At 36.3% G+C, this 21,669-nt stretch overlaps 1 protein-coding gene and 1 pseudogene across 1 annotated transcript; both read right to left on the bottom strand.

The window, feature by feature from the left end:
* Positions 1–906: 906 nt before the first annotated feature.
* NMBR (neuromedin B receptor) lies at positions 907–20,240 on the bottom strand. The gene is made up of 3 exons (XM_027056755.2): positions 19,183–20,240; positions 6,142–6,490; positions 907–3,128 (listed from the first exon to the last, which is right to left on the bottom strand). The coding sequence occupies exons 1-3, from the start codon at positions 19,602–19,604 to the stop codon at positions 2,727–2,729; spliced, it is 1,173 nt and encodes a 390-aa protein (XP_026912556.2). The 5' UTR covers positions 19,605–20,240; the 3' UTR covers positions 907–2,726.
* On the bottom strand, positions 6,698–6,839 carry LOC113599011 (uncharacterized; annotated as a pseudogene).
* Positions 20,241–21,669: the final 1,429 nt, after the last annotated feature.

Genomic DNA, 21,669 nt, shown 5'->3' with positions numbered 1-21,669 from the left:
GACTCAAAACAAAGTTTGCATAGGGGCGCCTGGGTGGCTCAGTTGGTTGTCTGACTTCGGCTCAGGTCATCTCGCGGTTCACGAGTTTGGGCCCTGAGTCTGGCTCTGTGCTGACAGCTCAGAGCCTGGAGCCTGCTTCAAATTCTGTGTCCCCCTCTCTCTCTGCCCCTCCCCTGCTCTTGCACTATCTCTGTTTCTCAAAAAATAAATAAACATTAAAAAAAGTTTGCATAGATAATCCTCAACCTGTTTAATTTATGAACAGAGTTCTGAGTTTTGACAGATTCTCTACACTTCAGGGCTCAACAACTTTAAGAGAAAGTTTGATTTTCAGTAATAATAGTAACCAGAAAGAAAAATTTTAAATGCAGCCAATAAAATAAAGACTCAATAAATAAAATAAATTAAAATAAAATAAAATGCACCTAAGAGTTTGATAATATTGATAATATTATATAATCAGGCATATAGCTATTTTTAAAATTCTTTAAAAGAGGAAAAACTGAAATTTGATACTATTATTACTCCATTAGTGTCATTACATAACATTTTTAACAAAATATATATAAATAAAAAAAAGTTCTAAAATATCTCATGAAAAATGTTTTTAATTCCTAAAAAACAAATCAGATAACAGATTATATAAAAACATTATTCACTTAAACTTTAAATCTTAGGACTTTATAATTAAGATGTGTAGATATCCCTTTATCTTTATATATACATACATATATATATATATATATAGTTTAATACATATATATAGCATATGTATCTTGCAATATATATGTATATATCAGAAACTAAAAGAATCTTGCAAGATATATTTGCATATACCTTGCAATCTTTCCTAGATATACTTCTACTCTCATCTTAATACTAGTGGACCAAGGATTACCTTTGGTTCTTTAGATTTTAATGGATGAGGCTTGAAGGACTCAAAGATACTCAGAATTCATGTAAAATTGGTGTGTAATATTTTGCACCTTTCTGATGAGTGGATTGACCACCTTTGCCAAGGTTAAGAACAAATAATCGAGATAAAAGAGAGTTACAATTGAGTTGTAAAGGATTAGTGGTGCACGCACCATGGTAAGGCGTCTGGTTTCAGATATCACCTTCCCCACAAGGCTGTGTAACTCCTGTTTAACTTTCTTAATATTCCTGAGCCTCAATTTTCTAATCTATAAAATAAAGATAACGACAGCACATATTTCAGAGATAATTCCATGAAGTGAAGAAAGCCTAAGATCGGAGCTCTGGCAATGTGTTTATGTGATCGGGTAAAATTTGTAAAATTTACTAGTGTATTTCTTTAATAGACATATTCTTCAAATTGTGTAACTTTTCATACCCTACCAAATTTGATATTTCTCAGGGTTTATACTGAGTACTAAATTAGATATATAAAATAGGTAAAGCTTTAGGATTGTGCCTAGAATAAGGAAAACACTTGATTCATGTTCATTACCATTATTATTATTATCATAGGTAATTTGCTTGTGTTTATTTTTCCCATTACTGCATACAATTATTTCACATCCTAAATAGTACAGCTTAAGGGTGTTTAAGAAAGAGCTCAGCTATGTAATATAATAAGAAAATACAAAATATTAAAGAAAATAAACCTGTAAGTACCTTTGGAAAAAAAAAAGAAAGAGCTCACCTAATTTGTAAAGAGAAAAAGTATATTAATAATTTATATTAGTATATATACTATTAATATACTTTATAATGACTAATAATTATAAAGTATATATATTAATTCAGATGTTAGATTTACTGATACAAATCTGAGAAAGGGTAGCTTTTAGAATTTAATCAAGACCATGCTTGCATTTTAGAGAAAACTCTAAGATGGTAAGTCAGAGGAAACTGTGGTATTATGCCAAATAAACTTGCTTAAATGAGATTTCACACACTTGTTAGGTGGCTATTGTAAGAGAAGACAAGTAAGTGACTGACCTCACCAGAATTACACTAATCTTCTCATATTTATACAGAAACATCGAAATGTTAAAGGACTTAGAAATGTATACACAAATGGCCATGCAATTTTCTGAATCATCGTTTTGGGACATATGATACCTGTTTTACATCCATAATGTAAAATCATATTCATATGATATCTATTTTATTATTTATAATCAAATGGCATCATACCTTCTAATCACATACCTAAAAGTTACAGACATAAGCTATCTCTATAAATTATGATTAATCACACAAAGAATCACAATAAATGTTATTGACTTGTAATTAAGCTCTATGTTTTGAATTTTCTATTTTATTTAAATAAAGGAGATATATACATGCAGTGGTTATGAATAAAATTCACCAGGGAAATATGATTCCTTTTCCAAACAATAGGAATTTGAATATTACCATCACTGAATCAAGTCAATATAGGAATACATTTCAAGATAAAACAAACTTAAGATAAATACATTAGAGTTGGCTCTAACAACAGCTTAAATCCTGAAGCAATATTATACACAAATAGAATTTCATTTGAATGACTTTTAGTGTGAGATATATATTTTTCAAGGCAAAATCCTGTTTCAAGGCAAATGCTAGCTGTGTTTGTCTTGCCTTTTCTGAGTCAATCATGACATCGCTTGATGAACCAGCTGAGCAATAGTAAGAATGAGAAAATTATTTTTCTGCTCTGCTCCATAGAGACAGCAAGGTAAGTTCTTTCCAGGTAGTGAGTTGAATGGCTGAAATCACAGTGTCATTTCCTGCTTCATGCTGTTCCCATTTAGTAAAATAGAATTGGTCACCATGTTCTTAGCATTGCTTTTCAGAGATGTCATACGCACTGCAGAAGAGTTGAGAAGGTAGCTCGTTGATCTCTCTTGATAGGACTTCCTCCCACAACACAGCTGGCTATTGAAATGCCTCCTGAAGCTTTCACTGAGTAGATAGAGAGCAAATGGATTGACACAAGAATTGCAAAAGCTCAGAACTCGGGCAACTAAGGTGACAATCATGTGGCCTAGAGATGAGTCAATCTCATTATAGTTGAAAGACCTATACATGTAGAGAATGTGATTTGGAAACCAGCAGAAGACAAAGCAACCCACAAAGACCAGCACAATTTTAGCCAGGCGTTTCCGTGTTTCCATCTGCAAATACAAGCAAACAGTCCCTTTGGTTAAAATGAAAATGGAACCATCGACATGAGAAACATTGTGCAAAAGAAGTGAAACTTACCATAGCATGCAAATGCATCCCAAAATACAAAAACTAATTTTCCTCAACAAAGTGATGATTTTAACAGTTTGACAAAGCTTATTTTGGTCACTATGCTCTTTCATTAAATATATTTAGCAATATGATTTTAAGCGTATATGGAATTTAATAAACAAAACAGATGAACATACAGGAAAGGGAAAAAGAGAAGGAGGCAAACCATAAGAGACTCTTGATGACAGAAAACAAACTGAGGGTTAATGGAGGGAGGTGGGCAAGGGATGGGCTAAATGAGTGATGGGTATTAAGGAGGGCACTTGTGATGAGCACTGGGTGCCATATGTAAGTGATGGATCACTAACTTCTACTCCTGAAACCAATACTATACTATATGCTGACTAGAATTTAAATAAAAACTTGAAACTAACTAAATAAGTAAATAAAATAAAATTATTTGACAGCTTATGTAAGACCAGATGATAAATTACTAATAAATGGCTATGTCTTCAAGCTAAACTGTGACCTATAAAAACTCTGTTTTTTTTAACTACTTTCCTGTTGCTAAAGTCTTATTGTGTTCACTTTAAACATTAATCATTTCTGTTTGTATTAAATCCACTGAATTAATGAACCACAAAATATATTCGGTATTAGATTTTGTTTAAATCAGGGTAATTGAAATAAAGCATGACTTTTTAAATCCTTATTAAACACACACACAAACACCCACACAGACACACAAAAACTTGAGATTTCAACTTCTGACTCACATAAATCAAAACCATCTGACATAACTGTCAATCCTATAAGTATTAACTATGTTAGATTACCTTTAAAAATAAAAGTACATTTTCTTTCTTTTCGTAAACTTTACATACTGTGTTTACTGTTTTATAGGAAACTCTTCAGGAATGTGATAAAGAGACAAAATTCAAATATTGGACATATATCTCTTCTAATCTAAAAATTATTTTCCAATATGTACAGTTCAAGGTTTAGCTCGTATTTGTCTTACTTGTTTAAATATTTAAATACGGCAACATGAGTATGAAAACTTAGTTTATCAAAAGATATTGATAGGAGGCAAAATGATCTATTCTGGGCTAAAACTACTGGTAGTCAACTAGAACATACCAAAACTGGAAAGGTTTACAATCCAAACATAATTGGTATTGGGGGGTAGTAGTGAGTGGCGACGGGGGCAACAAATAAAGGTGCAGTAAAGAGGAGGAACGACAAATGCTGTGGTCCAGATGTATCCCAGCGGCATGAGTTAAGCAACTTGACTGTAAGATAAATGTGAAATTTATATTACAAAGCAGTGTCCACACTAACAGGTGGAGTATGGGTGGAAGAATTTCATGCCAGTTTGTGTCTGGAGACACACAGGCAGGCCGTCAGCACTGAGATTACTTCTCAGCAGATATCAAGCCCCGTTACCCAGCCAGGGTTTACAAGTCCCAATAGAAAACTCACAAAACACAAGGCAGAACTAAGGCCATTTAAAAAAATAAAATAAAAGTGGAGGTTGGAAGGTGGGAGGAACTCAATTTTAGAAAACAAAGCAAAAACTCAAATACCCAAATTGAGATACAATTTGGATCACAGGGCAAAGGAAAAAGCACAGTGAGTCTATGAACTGGATTTTTTGGCTACCATGAGGCTAGATATTTATTTTTACTCACCTATCTATGTATCTATTTATTTATTTATTTATTTTAAAGTCTATTTATTTTGAGAGAGAGAGAACCAGCAGGGCAGGGGCAGAGAGAGAGGAGGAGAGAGGATCGAAAGTAGACTCTGCCTTGACTGCAGGGAGCCCTATGCAGGGCTCACACTCACAAACTGCGAGATCAGGACCTGAGCTGAATTCGGACACTTAAGTGACTGAACCTCCCAGGCGCCCCACGATGCTAGATATTTAGATAATGAATGTATTAATTTATCTAACAACTATTTTAATGATTGGTTGATTTTTTAGCTTTCAAAAAAGATGTGGATCTCTGATTCTGATGGTCATCAATAAATAGAGGTTACCTTCCATGCAAGAAACCCTTCCAGATTCTGCTGTTGCTGAAGTGTGCAAAGCCCCAGACTGTGCCTCCAACTACAGCCCAGCAAATTTTAATGATCCGCCATTCAACTTGTCTTTAACTTGGTGAAGGACACTCATCATATCCCTGTACCTACAGAACCTTTTGGAAGAGGTTCTTCGCTAAAAATACACAAATGCACAACTTGAAACTGTCCCACTAGAGCAATATTTCCATCTCTTTGTGGATTAACACAACTGGTTTTACCTTAAGTTAATACCTCTATTTTCTAAGGAAGAAAGACTACATAAGGTGCATACTGTAATTTTTAAATTAATATATAATTTTTATAAGAAAAACTATAATGTTGAGTTAGAGAAAGTACAACTTCAGCATCAACCACCTCTTGATCACTCTCACCTTTGTTCTCTACCTGCTGTTCCCAGACCCCCATTCTGGCATCCTACCAAACCTCATCCCCAGATCCTAGGTCCTTTCCTGATGAATCCTTGTCCCAGACTTTCTGTCATCCTTAATGGGCTAATGGGAGAATAGACAATAATTAAATAAATTTATAGTTAATTTTCTGGTTTATTATGTTGTTTTTTGCATGAACATTTGCTGGTAAGGAAAAGCCTTCAAAGACATTAAATTTTAATAGCTGTAGGCCCAGATGGCAGATACGCTGGACCTCAGTGGGCTTTTACAAAGCTCTGACATGGCCACATACTAGAGATGCCCTCCCCTCCTCCTCCCACCCCAACATCTCTTCTAGTTCAGGCTAATGCTTGTGCCAGTGCCCTGTGATTCTGTTCTAACCATTCATGGTATTGAGAACCCATGCCATAGAACAGCAGACAGCAATTATTGCATCTGACCCACACACCCCCACCGACACACCTAACAAGCTTACCTGTTTTTTGGTATGTTCATTGTATTCTCCAGGAAGATTATGTGCACTTTTAATTAAGGTCTTTGCAATATGATAATAATAAACGCTAATAATAGCAAGTGGTATGAGGAAATAGACCAAGAAGATGAGCACTGAATGAATCTTTGGGTGTAATTCATCCGTCTGAGGGTAGGGTACACACGCCGTGAAGCTGCCATTTTCAACGCCCTCAATTAGCGTCACTTCCGAAAACACGGCTTCCGGAAGCGCCAGCAGCACGGAGACCACCCAGATCCCCACCACCTTGACACAGGTCCACAGCAACGCCCGGGACGTCTGGATGTCCATGGGGTTGACGATGGCTCTGTACCTGGGAAGACAACATGACTCATATTACTCTCTTAGAAAGAAAAATGTAAAGGAGAAAGAGGAAGGGAAGGAAGGAAGGAAGGAAGGAAGGAAGGAAGGAAGGAAGGAAGGAGAGATCCTACTGGCTGAGAGAGAGGTGCTAAAACTCTGTTATTCCCTAGCTGTTTTGCAGTATATAGAATACTTAAAATCTCTGATGTCTGTCTACAAGACATTCCATAGCTTATTAACACAGAAGACGGAGAAAGGAAAAGATTTTAAATTGTCATTCCCCAAATTCCATTAATTTGCTTACCTCTTTTGCAAGTATTTTTCTACACTTGATCTTAGCCAAAAGGCCGAGAAGCGATTGCAAGTATTTTTCTAAATCACACATAGTACAAGTATCATCAGTTATTGAATATTTTCATTTTTTTTCATTTAAATCACTGCATTTTCAAAAAACTATCACTGCTATAATTGCAATAATAGACAGAAACCCTAAAATATAAAATGTCTACAAAATAATGTTACCAACTTCTATTTTGCTGCTCTTCACCTTCTGTGACTTAGTCTCCCACTTTTTTTCCCTAAGGGCATTAGTAAACCTTAAAGACTGGGATTTTCTCCATAATTCAATCATAAGAACTGAAAGAACTGAAGATGAAATAACATCCTGTCTTTGTAGCTGAAATTTATTTCCTGTTGACACCTCATGAAAGCCTCTCTCTTCCTATATAACACCATCATAATGTTAAAGGAACCACACTCCAGGACACAAGGGCTTAAAGAATATAAACAGCTAACTCAATCACACACTTTAGGGTGATCATAATGCAAACAAACCAAAATTATATGTGAACATCAAGTTATTTATATTTTTCTGAAAGTATTTCAGGTTATAGGACAACTAGGAGGTTAACATGATACGGTAAAAAATTATTTTAGTCAAACAAACCTGAGCCATTTCCTTAACTCTAATATCCTTTGGAAAAATCACTTAAGGTCTTTTTCTTCATCTGTAAGGTGGGGATAAAAACATTTTTCTCAAAGTTTTGTGATAAAAAAAAATGGAGAGAATACCTATTACTGTGCCTGCCAATTAGCAGATACTAACCATGCCATGACTCTATACCTTCTCCTTATTTACAGTTGATTTAGAATGCTGTTCTAAAAATTCAGGATACTTCAAGCAACAGAACAAGCAGATAAGGTCTGAGGTTCTGTAAAGATGTTTCCCATTGCCCGGAAGAGAGAAACAGCTCCTGGCCTCAATACCTCTCTGAGGGGAGCCTCTCTTTCTTCTTCCTGATTTGCGTCAAGAATCATTCCCAGACCCTCAATCAGAGAAAGACAGTTTGCATTTTGATCTAGAGAGTCTACCCTTGTATACCAGGACACATATAAAACTTAAAGTAGAGCAACAGCAAAGGGCCTCAACACCAAATTAAATAAAGTAGCGAACATACTGCATTTGTTTCACCTAGACTTTGCACGTAGCAGAAAAAAGTAGGCATGTGTTTCCCACCCCCCCCCCACTTCTGCTTAATTACATGTTCAGAAGAAAGTAAAAGTCGAATTACAATCGGTAACTAGAATTAGCTGTTTTTTTGTTTCTTTTTAATGTTTATTAGCTTAATACATTCAAAGAGGTGGGGTTTTTTGTTTTGTTTTGTTTTTAATCAGAGAACACTAAGACCCTGTAAAGAATAAGAAAAGCAGAACCTGATTTCATTTCAGGTCCTGCTCCTGAGTGGAACCAAATTTCATATCATTACCTCCATATGTCTAAGAAATGTCCTTCTGCCACTATCTCCTGAATTAAATATTGTAGACATTTGCTCTTGACATCCTATTATGGAAGTTGAAGATTTTCTCTCTTATATACTTCTATCTCTCCCATTACCAACTTCCTAATTCAGTAAATTATATTAAATGTTTATAAAATAGTCACTAGATTGTTATTATGACCAACCAAATATCTCTTACTGTAGAATTAAGTAATATATTGTTTTCTTTCCTAAACATGTCTTCGATTTACCTACAGTTGCTACTTGATCTTTTTTTTTTTTGCATAATTTTCCCTGTACCTGAATTTACTTCTTTCTAACTGTTTTTTTGCCACCTTGCTTTATAATTGGAGTCTCAGTACTTGAATCTAATTCCTCCTTCACTTTATCAAGCTCATCTCCACCTTCTTATTGGTTTTACTTTCTAAGATGCTTTATTAGCCTTAGCGTCCATTCTTCTTTATAATTTTTTTTATTTCCACCATTAGATGTTTAAATGTGTTTTTCAGTTTTATTTTGAGAGAGAGAATATCCCAAGCAGGCTCCACATTTTGTGTGGAGTCCAATGGTGGGCTCGACAACCCTGGATCATGACCTGAGCTGAAACTAAGAATCAGATGATCAACTGACTGAGCCACCCAGTCAGTGGTCCCTCTGCTACCATATATTTAATTTCTAGAAGTTCTTGTTTTGCAAGTGAATAGATCATTAGAAGAACCGGTCCCTTTATGGATTCAAGTAACTATATTTTAGTACCAATATACATTATTTTCACTTGTGGATTCATTTTTTTCTTATTTCATGTTCAGATATCTCTCTTTGCCTTTTTTTTTTTTTTTTTTGGCATTAGTTACAATGATGTTACTGGAATTCATGGAAATATAATTAAATCAGATTTTTAAACAAACCAAAAATGAACCAATACACTTAAAGATATTTATTTGGTGGTGTGTTTGCTTGGCTTCTTTATGCTGAAATTTCTCCTCAAAAGTTAGGTATCTACTACCTCCCAGTTCCTATTTAAGATCAAAGTGCCAAAAAGCCGATCGCAAATTCTTTTGTACGTAGAGGAGATGGAGAAAGAGCAGGGAAGTTTTGGGGGGTGATGGTTACCAAAAATTAATCAATTAACTAGCCTTCCTTGTTATGTTGTCAGAAAACTCAAAGAATATTCTGAACTTTCCTTTGTGGACTTAAAAAGGAGGAAAACGTCACTCCCCTATTCCCATTTCCACCTTATCTCTAAGCACAAAAACAGAAAGCATGTTGGGGAAACTGCAAAGAGGAATGGAAGTTATACCTCCTTCATTGTAATAACATTGCCAATAACATGCCGCTAACATTGTAATAACAGAGCTGTAGCAACAGCTCTTGGATTCTTGGTTTAAGGGAAGTAAGAAACCTAGTTGGAGTGTAAGGAAGGGGTAGAGAAGGCCTTTTCGACAGGGACAGTTCTTAGCCATGTCCTGCAGGAAAGGGAAATAAACTTTGGATCTTCTTGTAAATGATATACATTTGCTAGAAAGGGGAGTATTGACAATTCTATAAAGCTGGAAATTATAGTTTAAAGCAACAGATTAGTGAAGCATCAATATTAGTCCTTAACCATGGTTTATAATTGTCAGAGAAGAAGGTTTACACCAGTGTTTCACGTGCATCTTTGAAAGGATAAAAGGTAAAACAATACAGAGCAAATATGGACATGTTTAATCACCCTTTATTTAAAAATTTATGAAAATATAGGAATGAGGGGTGTCTGGGTGGCTCAATCGGTTAAGCGTCTGACTCTTGGTTTTGGCTCAGGTCATGGTCTCACATTTTGTGGATCTGAGTCCCACATCAGATTCTGCACTGACAGTGCGGAGCCTGGGATTCTCTCTCTCTTTCTCTCTCTCTGCCCCTCCCCCCCTCAAAATAAATAAATAAACATTTAAAAAATATAGGAATGAAACCGTCCCTCAGTACGAAAACTATCTCATTAAATTTAGTAGCATAATACAAATGTGTGAAAAGTTATGTTTGTTTTCTTTTAGACAGTCTCAGAAAGGTATCCCTAATTGAAAACTTAAAAAAATAATGAATCAAAAGGGATTAAAGAAAACATAATCACCATTCATGTATTAAATATCAATAAATACATATGCTTCTTCATTAATTTCTGTTTTGAATCTTGCACTTACCATATCTGTATACAGTATAAATTTAATGTAAGGGATAATGAAATGTCATTGTATTAAAATACATATAATGAAAGTTAGATCAATTTTAGCTCATATAAAGTCATCTCAATTTCTCAAAATCTCCTTCTACACATTTCTGCACACATACTAGTTAGACTATCCGTAATATTTTTTTTTTTTTTTTTTTTTTTTTTGCTTGTCATTCCTTCATTTATAAGAGGCCAACAAAGAGTTTAAATGTGAACAATCTGACCAAGGAGAGAAAGATATCACAAAAGCAAGAGAAAGAAGAAATTTCAAAAAGAAGTGTAGACCTCTGTGTCAAATGCTCCTTAAAGATAAAAACAAAAACAAAAACCTCCTTTGAAACTGGAGCCTATGTCTTACTCATTGTTGTATCTAAAGTGCATAACAATGCCTGACCCACAGTCATTTCTCAGTAAACGTTTGTTGAACTAATAGGGAAATGTGGTCCGAGCAGCAAGGACATTGCTTATTAAGACAGTTTTGGTAGAGTGGGATGGTCATCGGGTATTAGGTTGAGATGAAAATGATGTCAGGGATGGAAACAAAGTCTAGTGATGCCCAAGCTGGATCAATATTCAGAACCACCTAGAGAGCTGAAGAAAGATAGAGTCTTAGGTTTCTCTCCAGACTTACACATTCTCTAAGATATAGAATGTGAGGCTCTACATTTTACTAAGATTTTCAAATGGTTCTGAATATAAACCAGGTTCAGAAACCACTTTTCAAGTAGATTGACTGCGGCAGTAAGCATCTTTCTGCAAGACCCCTGTGAGCTTGTCTGGTGCAAAGGACATATGTTCAGCAGTAGAGAGTTTCTGGAATCCAGCAAAAGTTCAGCATTAAGAACTAGATGCCTGCCCTTTATAATACTTCACATCATGTTTTAAAAAGTATTTATAGCTCACAGCAGTAAAATTTATTCTGAATAAAATTACTAAATTTATTATTTAAAATATCTATTCACGATCATAGAACAGAATGTCTAAAATGATAATCTTTTAAAAATAATGTAGTAAGTGGGATGTCACCTTGGAAAAAATGAAATATACTGGATTCAATTACAGAGGGCTCAGTAATTCCATTTGACACAAATGGATTTACCCTCTGGCCAAATCACTTTGTTCTTAACCCATTAAAGTGTGTGACTTAAATGACACATGAAAGTCTCATGAGAAGGGGAATGACAATGACAAGTCATGTTGATGAAGGCAACAGGTTGGAACTAGCCAGTCTATGATTAAAGGAATTGGGGAAGGGCTATAGAAGGTAGAGAGATCACCATCATTAATTTTACAATAGGCTCATTTTGCACCCCACTTTACTGCCTATTATCTAATAATTAACTGCATATGTGAATAAATATTGTTTTGAATTAATGGGTCACTTGTCATCCTGACACATAGATGACATAGCAGAAGTAGTTACACAGCAACCTACTGTTTATGTTAATTATGTTAATTATGTTCATGTTAATTATGTCATTTGATAAAATAATCCTGTGTAGTAAAATTGATTGGTGTACCCATTTTACAGAAAAGCTCATTGAGACTATGGGATTAAGTGATGTTGAAATAACCACAGAGCCAGTAGGCAGATGACTTAGAATTCACACAAGACTATCTTGTGACTTCAGATTCTATATTTTTTCAGCTATGGCACATCACAGAGAATGCAACTGAAGAATTAAATTCTTTACCTCTTCTACCCATTTTCTCTTAAAATGTGATTCTTTTCCAAAAATTAACTTAAATTAAATCACAATTATTAAAATTTCATTTTCAAAATATTCTTCTCAAATTTCCACAAATGATAAAAGTAAAGAAGCTCTACATTGAAAGTTGAAAAAATATTCTTGTTTGTTTATTTTAGAGAGAAAAAGAGTGAGCAAGCACATTCACACACTCAAGTAAGTTGGAGGGGCAGGGAGAGGAGCAGAAAGGGAAGAGAGAATCTTAAGCTCAGATCCATCTGATGGAGATGTGGGGCTCCATCTCATGACTGTGAGATGACCTGAGCCAAAATCAAGAGTGGGACGCTCAACCGACTGAGCCACCCAAGAATCCCCTGAAAAAAATATTCTTAATGAAAATCTGCAGAAGAAAAAAATCAAAACTTAATTGCACATATATTAATCAAGATAAGGACTTGGGATAAATAAATGTTTAATGTTTATTCTTGTTCCCCTTGAAGATCCATGAATAACTGGAAATAGAAAATACTGCCCGGCACATCAATAAATCAGTGGCTTTCACAAAGATGGGCTATGAGCCTAATAGCATTGAATATTTTGTATCAATAATTAAAGCAATAAGTTAAAAGACAGTTTATTAAGCTTGAACCTAGCAATATTAAGCTCGGTCATCACTTTGGAGCTTGGACTGAAACTGAAAATAACTTTGGTCACACAGAAACCGGTAAGAATACAGGAATAAAAACAACAAATAATTAAAAAGGGAAATGTAATGAAGACGTGTATCTTTTTGTATAGAAAAATAAACAAACTTTCCAAATACCAAAGTTGTCAGTATATTTGGTATGTGGGTGGGTTCTCCATAGAGCTTACAATAATCTACTAGTTACATAAATATTATCTAAAACCTACATACTATTTCACAAGTAAAAGTAATAATGGAAAGTAAATACACAAATATAGCATATAACTATCTCGTACTGAATATTTGATCAACACCTTCTAAAAGAGAATCATCTACAACCCATATCAGCATCAACTTTTCTAGAAATGCAGTAAGTAAAAGTAAGGACTAACTAAAAAACTTTAAGTAAGAACTTACTGAATGGAATATTACACAGCCGTAAAGAATGAGATCATGCTATTTGTGACAACACGGATGGACATAGAAGGTATTATACTAAATGAAATAAGACATATGAGAAAGACAAATACCATATTATTTCATGCATGTGTGGATTCTAAAAAACAAAACAAATGAATAAAAAATAACAGAATCAGATCTACAAATACAAAGAATGAGCTGATGGGTGCCAGAGGGAAGAGGGGTGGGAGATGAGCAAAATGGATAAGGAGAGTGGGAGATAGAGGCTTCCAGTTATGCAATGAATGTCACGGGAATAAAAAGAACAGCAGAGGGAATATAGTCAACGGTATTGTAATAACATTGCACAGTGACAGATGATAGCTACACTCATGGTAAGGATAATATAACATATAGAGAAGCTGACTCACTATGTGGTACACCTGAAACTAATATAACATTGTTTGCCAACTATACTCAAATTTTATTTTTTTTTAAAAAGAGCTTGTTGAGAATGAAAAAATAAGAATGCAATTAAAACTATTAAAGACCTTGGAGATCGGTCAATCCTCCTGAGGAATCAGCAACCAAAGGACCAATGTAAATTGTTATTTTTGTTCTTTAAACACACAAACAGAGAGTGTACTGGTGGGACAGCTAACAATAGGGAAAGTGTTGAACTTCACTGACTTCCTGGCTCAACTGGAGCAGATGGCCCCTTATTTAAACGCCCCACCACAGGCAAAAGACTGACAAGGTACACCGTAGAGAGTGTTTCCACTGAGAAGTGGACCAAATAGAATCAGCATAAGTGACTAACTGAAAGACTTGTTGCAACGTGGAGGGCAGTGATAGAGCCCCAGAGACAGAACTCACCATTCAGCTGCCTCACCAATACAGTGTCTCTTCTCTTTGGGCCTTTCTCCACTCAATACTCAGGGAGGGAAATAATAGGATCCTATCTACAGTCCCTTGGCTCTACAGTTGAAGGCATTATTCTTATTTTGCAAATGAGGAAAATACTGCCTTATGAGCATGTGTTTTGCACTATTTTATCGTCTCCATCGGAACCTAACAGATACAGGATTATCACCCACATGTCCGGGACATCCCTCCTTAGTTATAGTGTGTCCCAAAAGCTTCGGACCAAGGTGCATGAATAATCTTCAAAAACTATAAAGTAGTACACAAGTTATGGCAATAGTATGAATATTGTGAGAATTATACAGCCTCTCCAATGTCTCAGATTCCTTCTAAAGAGAAGGAGAAAGGACATAAGCTAGAAGCATTTGAGACTAATGAATAAAAGATATCTGAGTTATTGGAGTCAAAGATAGCAACTTTTATTCAACAAAAAAAAACATGTAAATTCAGATTAAAAACTGATACATTAAGTGCAGATTTCAATTTATCCTGTTTTATGACTACATAAAAATAACAGCTGAGCACTTCTTATGAAAAATTATCCTTTTTGCATTGGCAGCTAGAAAGTTCACAAACATGTGACTCACATTTGTGACAGTATAGGTCACCTTATAGTCTTCAACTTTTATTTTTCCTCTCCCTGTATTTCCTCCCTTTTTTATATCTGTTGTGTGTTGTTTGTATCTTTGTTTTTAAGCTCCCTTAAATTCTTTTTGGAACAAGTTGAAAATAAAAAAAATCCTTGCTCTGGTAAAATGGGTTATCTGTAGGGTGAGTGTGGAGTATTCTCTTAGGTAGGTATGGCCAATCTGAACTCCTCAGAAGAGTTTAGAAACACACTCTAAGTGCTAATTTCAGCACCGAGAAGTAAGGGCTTCTCAGCATACTATCCAGGGCTCCAGACCAAAGAAGAAAACATCCCCAGTGGGGCCAGCTGGTTAATCAGTACCTGAGCTTCACTCAGGAGTTTTGGTGAAAACCCAGAAAACAGAATATGGCATTCCCTCCCATCACTGGACTAAGACTCATAAAAATGCTTCTGAAGGCCTTGGGACTGTTAGATCCACGGTGTACATTTCATCTGTTTCAATATTTTAACAAATAATTATACCGAAGAGAATATCTGTTTGCATTGGTGTAATATCCAAATAATGTTAATGATTCAAGGTTCATCATACCTAACAGAACTAGCTTAGTTATGGAATTAAATCTGAGTATCCTAACTTGCAACTAAAAGCTTGAAATCATTAATATGTTAACACTTTAGTTAGATTTGGCAAAAAATTATGTTTGCATTCAATCCAACATTGGCTATTCAATACCAGAAAAACAACATAACCTGATACATTAAATTAATATTAATTGCATTTTTATTATTTTATAGGTTTTTAATATTTAATTTAAAAATGCATTTTAGGGGCGCCTGGGTGGCTCAGTCGGTTGAGCGGCCGACTTCGGCTCAGGTCATGATTTCGTGGTCCATAAGTTCGAGACCCACGTTGGGCTCTGTGCTGACAGCTCAGAGACTGGAGCCTGTTTCAGATTCTGTGTCTCCCTCTCTCTCTGCCCCTCCCCCGTTCATGCTCTGTCTCTCTCTGTCTCTCTCTGTCTCAAAAATAAATAAACATTAAAAAATTTTTAAATAAAAAATAAAAATGCATTTTAATTAACAGTTGTATTTAAAAAATAAGAAGAATTGATGCCTAGTTTTACATTGGTAAATACATAAAATTATTAAGTTTATAGTTCAGCCCTAGGAATCTGGGAAATTTTTCCTCTAAAGGAAACAGGAGAACTCATTCTCAAAAGTTATTTGCATTTTAATTAGGGGTTTTTAGAGGCCAAAAGGTCTTCAGGAATCAAAGAAATTATATCCTAAGTTTGGAAATGAAGCCACTGTAATAGATAGTGATGGAGATACCTGTAAGCCAACCACAAACAAAGTATGTTTATGGGATCCCACCTGCTCAGTATCCCAGCGTGTGTGTGTGTGTGTATGTGTGTGTGTGTGTGTGTGTGTATGAAAAACTGTTAAAAACATAATACCACAGAGAATATGCACATGCCTTTAATCAGCTATTTCATGTGAGCAAGCAAACAAGTACATTTTCAAAACATAAAAAAAATCATCAAGATAAAAGTAGAAAATAAACTAAAATCACCAGACTCACCATCTCGGATGGGGCCCTGTCTCTCCTCCTCCACTGGGGTTATGAAATGCCCCTGAGGCACATCTACAGTGGACACAAAAGACCTTTCCTACGATGTACCCGTTGAAACTTCTCAAAAAAGCTTGGCAATTCAAGGAATAATAATCTCAAGAACCGAAAGTGTCACCCACCCAACACTTTGGTCATATAGAACAAGGTGATTTAAGCCCCAAGGTTGATTCATAAATATTATATTTCTTATTTCAGTCTCTGCTCTCCAGTGATGCTGTCATCGATGCTCTATAACACTGAAGTCCGCTTCACATTGGGATGTGCTTTCTGAAATAGAATGATCTTCCTGTTTCTTTTTCTACATTACAGTGATTTCTACTTCTATACTCTATTTTCTTAAGGAAAGACATTGAAGCCATCTAATGAAAATAGGATATTTGGTTTAATGAACAATTGAATTTGTTGCTTAAAAAGTTTTCCTATTGCCACTACCACTACTTAATTTTGAATTTTTATGATATTCTTTCCTTTTGTTGACTCTAAGGAATCAGCTTTCGAAATCATTATTCCTTTTGTACTCTTGGGTGCTTTGCTTTAAATTGAATTTTTCAGTCTATTTACCATTAAATAGGAAAAATCATTAATAATTTCTTAGGCCTGGAAAAGTAATACTGCGGCTTAATGGTAAAGAGTATGGACTTTGAATTGAGCTCAAATGTTGGCTCCATCACTGTGAGACCGTGAAAATGTTGCTTAATTTCAAGGCTTAGATTTCTTCACTTTAAAATAGTAATAATAATAATGCCTGCTTCGTAGTATTGTGAGGGTAATAAACTCACACACAGAAAAGCACAATGCTAAGTACAATTAGTCCTCTACTTGTTTCCAAATTCACAGGAAATCCAAACATTTGGTGAGATAAAATGGGAGGAGATTAAATACTTATCAACACTTGATCACTATGTTCTGGAAAAAAAATAGAAATGTAGACAATATATAGCAGAACGTTTCCAAACCACTTTAATTGACTATTGGAATGTATTGGGTAATTTCATCACCAGTGATTCCAGTTCCTTAATTTATATTTCCAAAACACACAACGTAGAAGGTGGACCAAGCAGAAGAGGCAACCCACCTTTCTTTATCCTTATTATTAAAGTATCCACGCTGCATTTACAAAGTACATGATATATATAACAGAGCAAAAAGGTCAGTAAATACATGAGTAATAGCATGTTCTCAGACCTTGGTCAGAGCCAGCCAATTTACCTGTGGGTCTCCATGACAATAGATTGAGAAAAATGGCATAAAATAAACTCTAGCCCTGGATCTTCCTGCTAGCAGAAATCAAAGCACAATGATAGTAACGTTAACTATTGTATTCATAGCTATTCAATATGTTTTATTCTAATTATTAAGTAGTATTCTTTTAACTTTCTAATTAAAATGGGTCCTATAAAGAGGGGCAGCTAAACTAAAAAGTCATATTTTAATTACAGGGTTCAAAAAATTGTATAAAAGGTAATAGAAATAGTGTCATCTTAGCAAAATGAGGTACATATAATTTACCCAAAGGCACCCATTTTTATAGGAATGTGGTTTTAGAAAGAATATGACACAAACTAAAAAGTCAATAATATTTGGTTTAAAAAGACAGAAGCTCTCAACTCGCCAGTGATTGTTGTCTTTCCTTCAACAAAGATTAACTCTTCAATGCCAGAGTGATGGAAAGGTATTAATGCAAATACCGGGACACTTAGATGGAGTCATTTTCCACTCATAACATGTAAATTGAAGAAGAGGAGTGCATCCACCACTTAATCATCCAAGTTCAATTGTTTATCTAAATAGCTTAAGTCAACACCCCATCCCGAAGAGAATTAAACCGGGGCTCCATGCACAGTTGCCTAATAGGACATTTTGTCCGCACCCCCATGCAGACATTTCTCCTGCTTAAATGCGGGAAAGCATGATGATAGAGAGACTGAGGGAGAGGCATGGACCAGCAGTCAGCAGTCCTGGATTCTCCAGCCTGCCCTGCCAGCGGGATTCACTTTCCCTGGGCCTCAATATCTTACCTCGACACCTAAAAATGACATGGTTGAACTTAGTTGGTCTGCAAGGTAAAATACTAGACCTGTCTCACCTTTAAAATACGTGAAAAGCAGGTTTGATATCAAATTTGTATTTTTACACCACCATTTTAAGATACTAAAATTCAGTACCTACCTGTTTGCAGGGGAGGGGGATCACTTAACTTGAGGCATTAAAGCAAGAATGTGTAGTCAACTGTCTGAAGAGCATTTACTATTGTAGTTGTTTGACTTGGAATAAATAACAGAATTTGGTTAATAAGTATAAACGATGTTTCCCCATATTTGAAAAAAAAAAACTCAACATTAAACACTTCCCTAATATTAAGTTAGACATTCTTACCTATTGACTGAACAAGGAAAGTGCACTTGTAAGATTTTAGCACAGACGCAAAGCTCCTACGGGATAGGTGCCCTGTTGCCCAATTATTCTATAGCTTTTCTATGAAATAGACAGTAAAGATTTTCAGAGTGTGTGCAGGGGAGGAGGGAGACTAGGCTACGCAATTTTAGAACTACTTTCAAACTAACACAATGTTAATTATTTTTAAAGGAATATTTTTCTTATGTATTTTTTCAAGCTTCACAACTCAGTCCGTTTTTAACTCCTTTCACTCCAGTTCCCAGATACACTCTCTCTCCCTCTCTCCCTGCCCACCTGCGGGCTTTCCTTTCTCCCTCTCCCCGCCCCCCCCCCCCCCCCACCAGGGGCACCCCTGCCCCTCTGCGCTGCTTTTCCAGGCCACCACTACCTGCGCCCTTACCTGTCGGCGCTGAGGGCGGTGAGAGTGAACACGGAAACCCCCACCGAGGTGAGCTGGATGACCGGGATCAGTTTGCAGCCCACCTTCCCGAACATCCACTCGTCAAAGAAGTAGCGCAAGGCATCCACCGGGACGCAGGTGAGCAGCAGCATCAAGTCCCCGGCGGCCAGGTTAGAGATGAAGATGTTGGGGGCGCTCCTCATGGCGCTGTTGCTCATGAAGATCTTCACCAGCATGATGTTGCCTAGCAAGCCCACCGCGATGATGAGCAGGTAGAGGGACGGGATCGCACAGCGGATCGCGAACTTGGCGCTCGTCCCGTCGGCGGCGGCCAGCAAGTCCCCCTCGGACACCCCGGGAACGAAGCCGCTCTGATTCGCGCCCGCGGTCTGGGAGAGGTTGCAGAGAGACTTGGGGGGCATGTTCTCCTTTCCAGGACAGTCCGCTGGGTTTTCATGCGCCCAGGTGCCCTGAAAAGTGCAACACCCACTTGGCCTTAATCAGTTTCCCTCTCACGGGGACAAGTTTACCGTCTGGGGAGAGCGAGTCACGCTGCCGCGTCCCGAAGAGGATCGGGCCTTGGGGAGAAGTCTGCCCACGCTTCGGGGCTTCACTTCTGGAAGGGGCACATGGCTTCCGCTGGCTCCGAATTAAAAAAAAAAAAAAAAAAAAAAAAAAAAGGCAGAGCAATTGCGTCTTCGTTCCAGTCTTCAACGGTTTGTTCCCTTTCACAGAGGAACCAGTCCTTTTGTGAACAAAGATTTTTTCCCTCCGGAATTAAAAAAAGTACCTGCCGGACAGTTCGCGGGGAGGGGAAGAAGTCACCTTGTCCTTGCCCAGCGATCCGCAGGTGAAACCCTGGGGGCGGCAGGCACTTTGCTCTTTGCACAGTTTTGCTCTTGTTTCTGCAGTGCCTGCCGTAATGTGCGGAATTGGAGGGGATCTGAGTCCTCTCTCGCTCACTCTGCGCCCCTACATAGTTACATCCTTACCCGCCTCCAAGCGGGAGGAGTCCCAGTTTGCAATCCTCAGGATTCAGGGGCTGAGCTGTCAAGGCCTTGGCACTGTAACACTGAATTTAGGAAAGAGAATGAGTGACAAAGACGGAATAAATGAACGGAATTCCGCACCGCCCCCCACACACACTCTCTTCTTTTCTGATCCATTTTTCTCACCCCAAAGATGGAAACTCTTTCCAACAGCTGCATATTAGTTTTAAACATATTTATTGAAATATAGCATGCATAAAGTACACACTTCTTAAATGTACAGCTTAATGTAATCACCATTCAGAACCTACAATCTAGCTGCTATCTCTTGAAATAACCACTATTTATTCTGCCTTTTATCATCTAAGATTAGTTTGCTGCTTTTGAGGATCCTATAAATGGAACCATAAAGTGTTTAATCTTGTGTCCAGTTTCTTTCAGTTAACATTGCACCTGTGAGACCCACTCATGATTTTGTGTGTAGCATTTTTTCATTGTTGCATAGTATTCCAGTATAAATATACCCACTGTATTTACCCTTCTTATGAAGACATTTGTATTCTCTATAGTTTTAGCTGATTTGGACAATGTTTCCATAAATACTCTTTGCCTGTCTTCTGGTGCATATTTGAATCCACGTGTAGATTTCTTAGGTCACAATGATTGAATATGTTCAACTTTAGCAGAAATGGGAAATTTTCCAAAGTGAATTCCACTTTTTTTTTTTCCTTCTGGAAACTTGCTGGATGATATCTATTAAGGCTGAACATACATATGCCTATGATTGGGCAAGGCTTCCCCTACATACATCCTTGATATATATGTAATACACTATTTTTTAGTTTCAGGTGTACAATAGAGTGATTTGACAATTCCATATGTTAGTCAGTGCTCATCCTAATAAGTGTACTCTTTAATCCCCATCACTGACAACGTTGCTTTAAATAGGGTGTTCCTAAAATCAAAATGACTTTCCAAATTCACACTATCTGAGTTTAATGTAATCTTCTCAGAAGTGGCACAGTTCTGAAGTGAGCCAAATAACACTCTTCATTAGGAAAAACATTAGGCAGGTTCTTGGTAATTAAAGAAGAAAATTATGTGATAAAAAGAAAATTAGTCAAAAACTACCTACAATGATGTAGCCAGAAGCTAATGAAATGTGCCAACCCATTTCTAAAATGTACACATTTTTTTCAGATGTTTCTGACCAAGAACAGCATTTAATTATCGTAGTTCCATTAGACAAGTTAAACATTTGCACTATAATGAATTGTATGTTTTTTAACTCGATTACAAGTCTTTACTCTTCTTGGATTTCATTACTTGAAATAATTTGTTATTAGGTTAAGTTTGGCTAAATAAAATAAGTTTGGATATATGTATATAAATCACAATTTTTATAAGTCACTTTTATATATCATATATCAAGGCCATTCATATTACTTATTTCATGTCTCTAGGAGTTTTATCTTCAAAGTTATTTAAATGTTGTCTT

Source organism: Acinonyx jubatus, chromosome B2, assembly GCF_027475565.1.
Source record: "Acinonyx jubatus isolate Ajub_Pintada_27869175 chromosome B2, VMU_Ajub_asm_v1.0, whole genome shotgun sequence".
In the NCBI taxonomy this organism is placed as follows: Eukaryota; Metazoa; Chordata; class Mammalia; order Carnivora; family Felidae; genus Acinonyx; species Acinonyx jubatus.
The sequence above is the reverse complement of the archived record's forward strand: the minus strand, read 5'-3'. Positions and strand labels throughout refer to the sequence as shown.

Coding starts and splice junctions, on each gene's coding strand:
- NMBR (XM_027056755.2), bottom strand. CDS start 19,604: ATGCCCCCCAAGTCTCTCTGCAACCTCTCCCAGACCGCGGGCGCGAAT. Junction 6,491..19,182: donor ACCGCCCTCAGCGCCGACAG/GTAAGGGCGCAG, acceptor TTGTCTTCCCAG/GTACAGAGCCATCGTCAACC. Junction 3,129..6,141: donor ATGAACATACCAAAAAACAG/GTAAGCTTGTTA, acceptor TTGTATTTGCAG/ATGGAAACACGGAAACGCCT.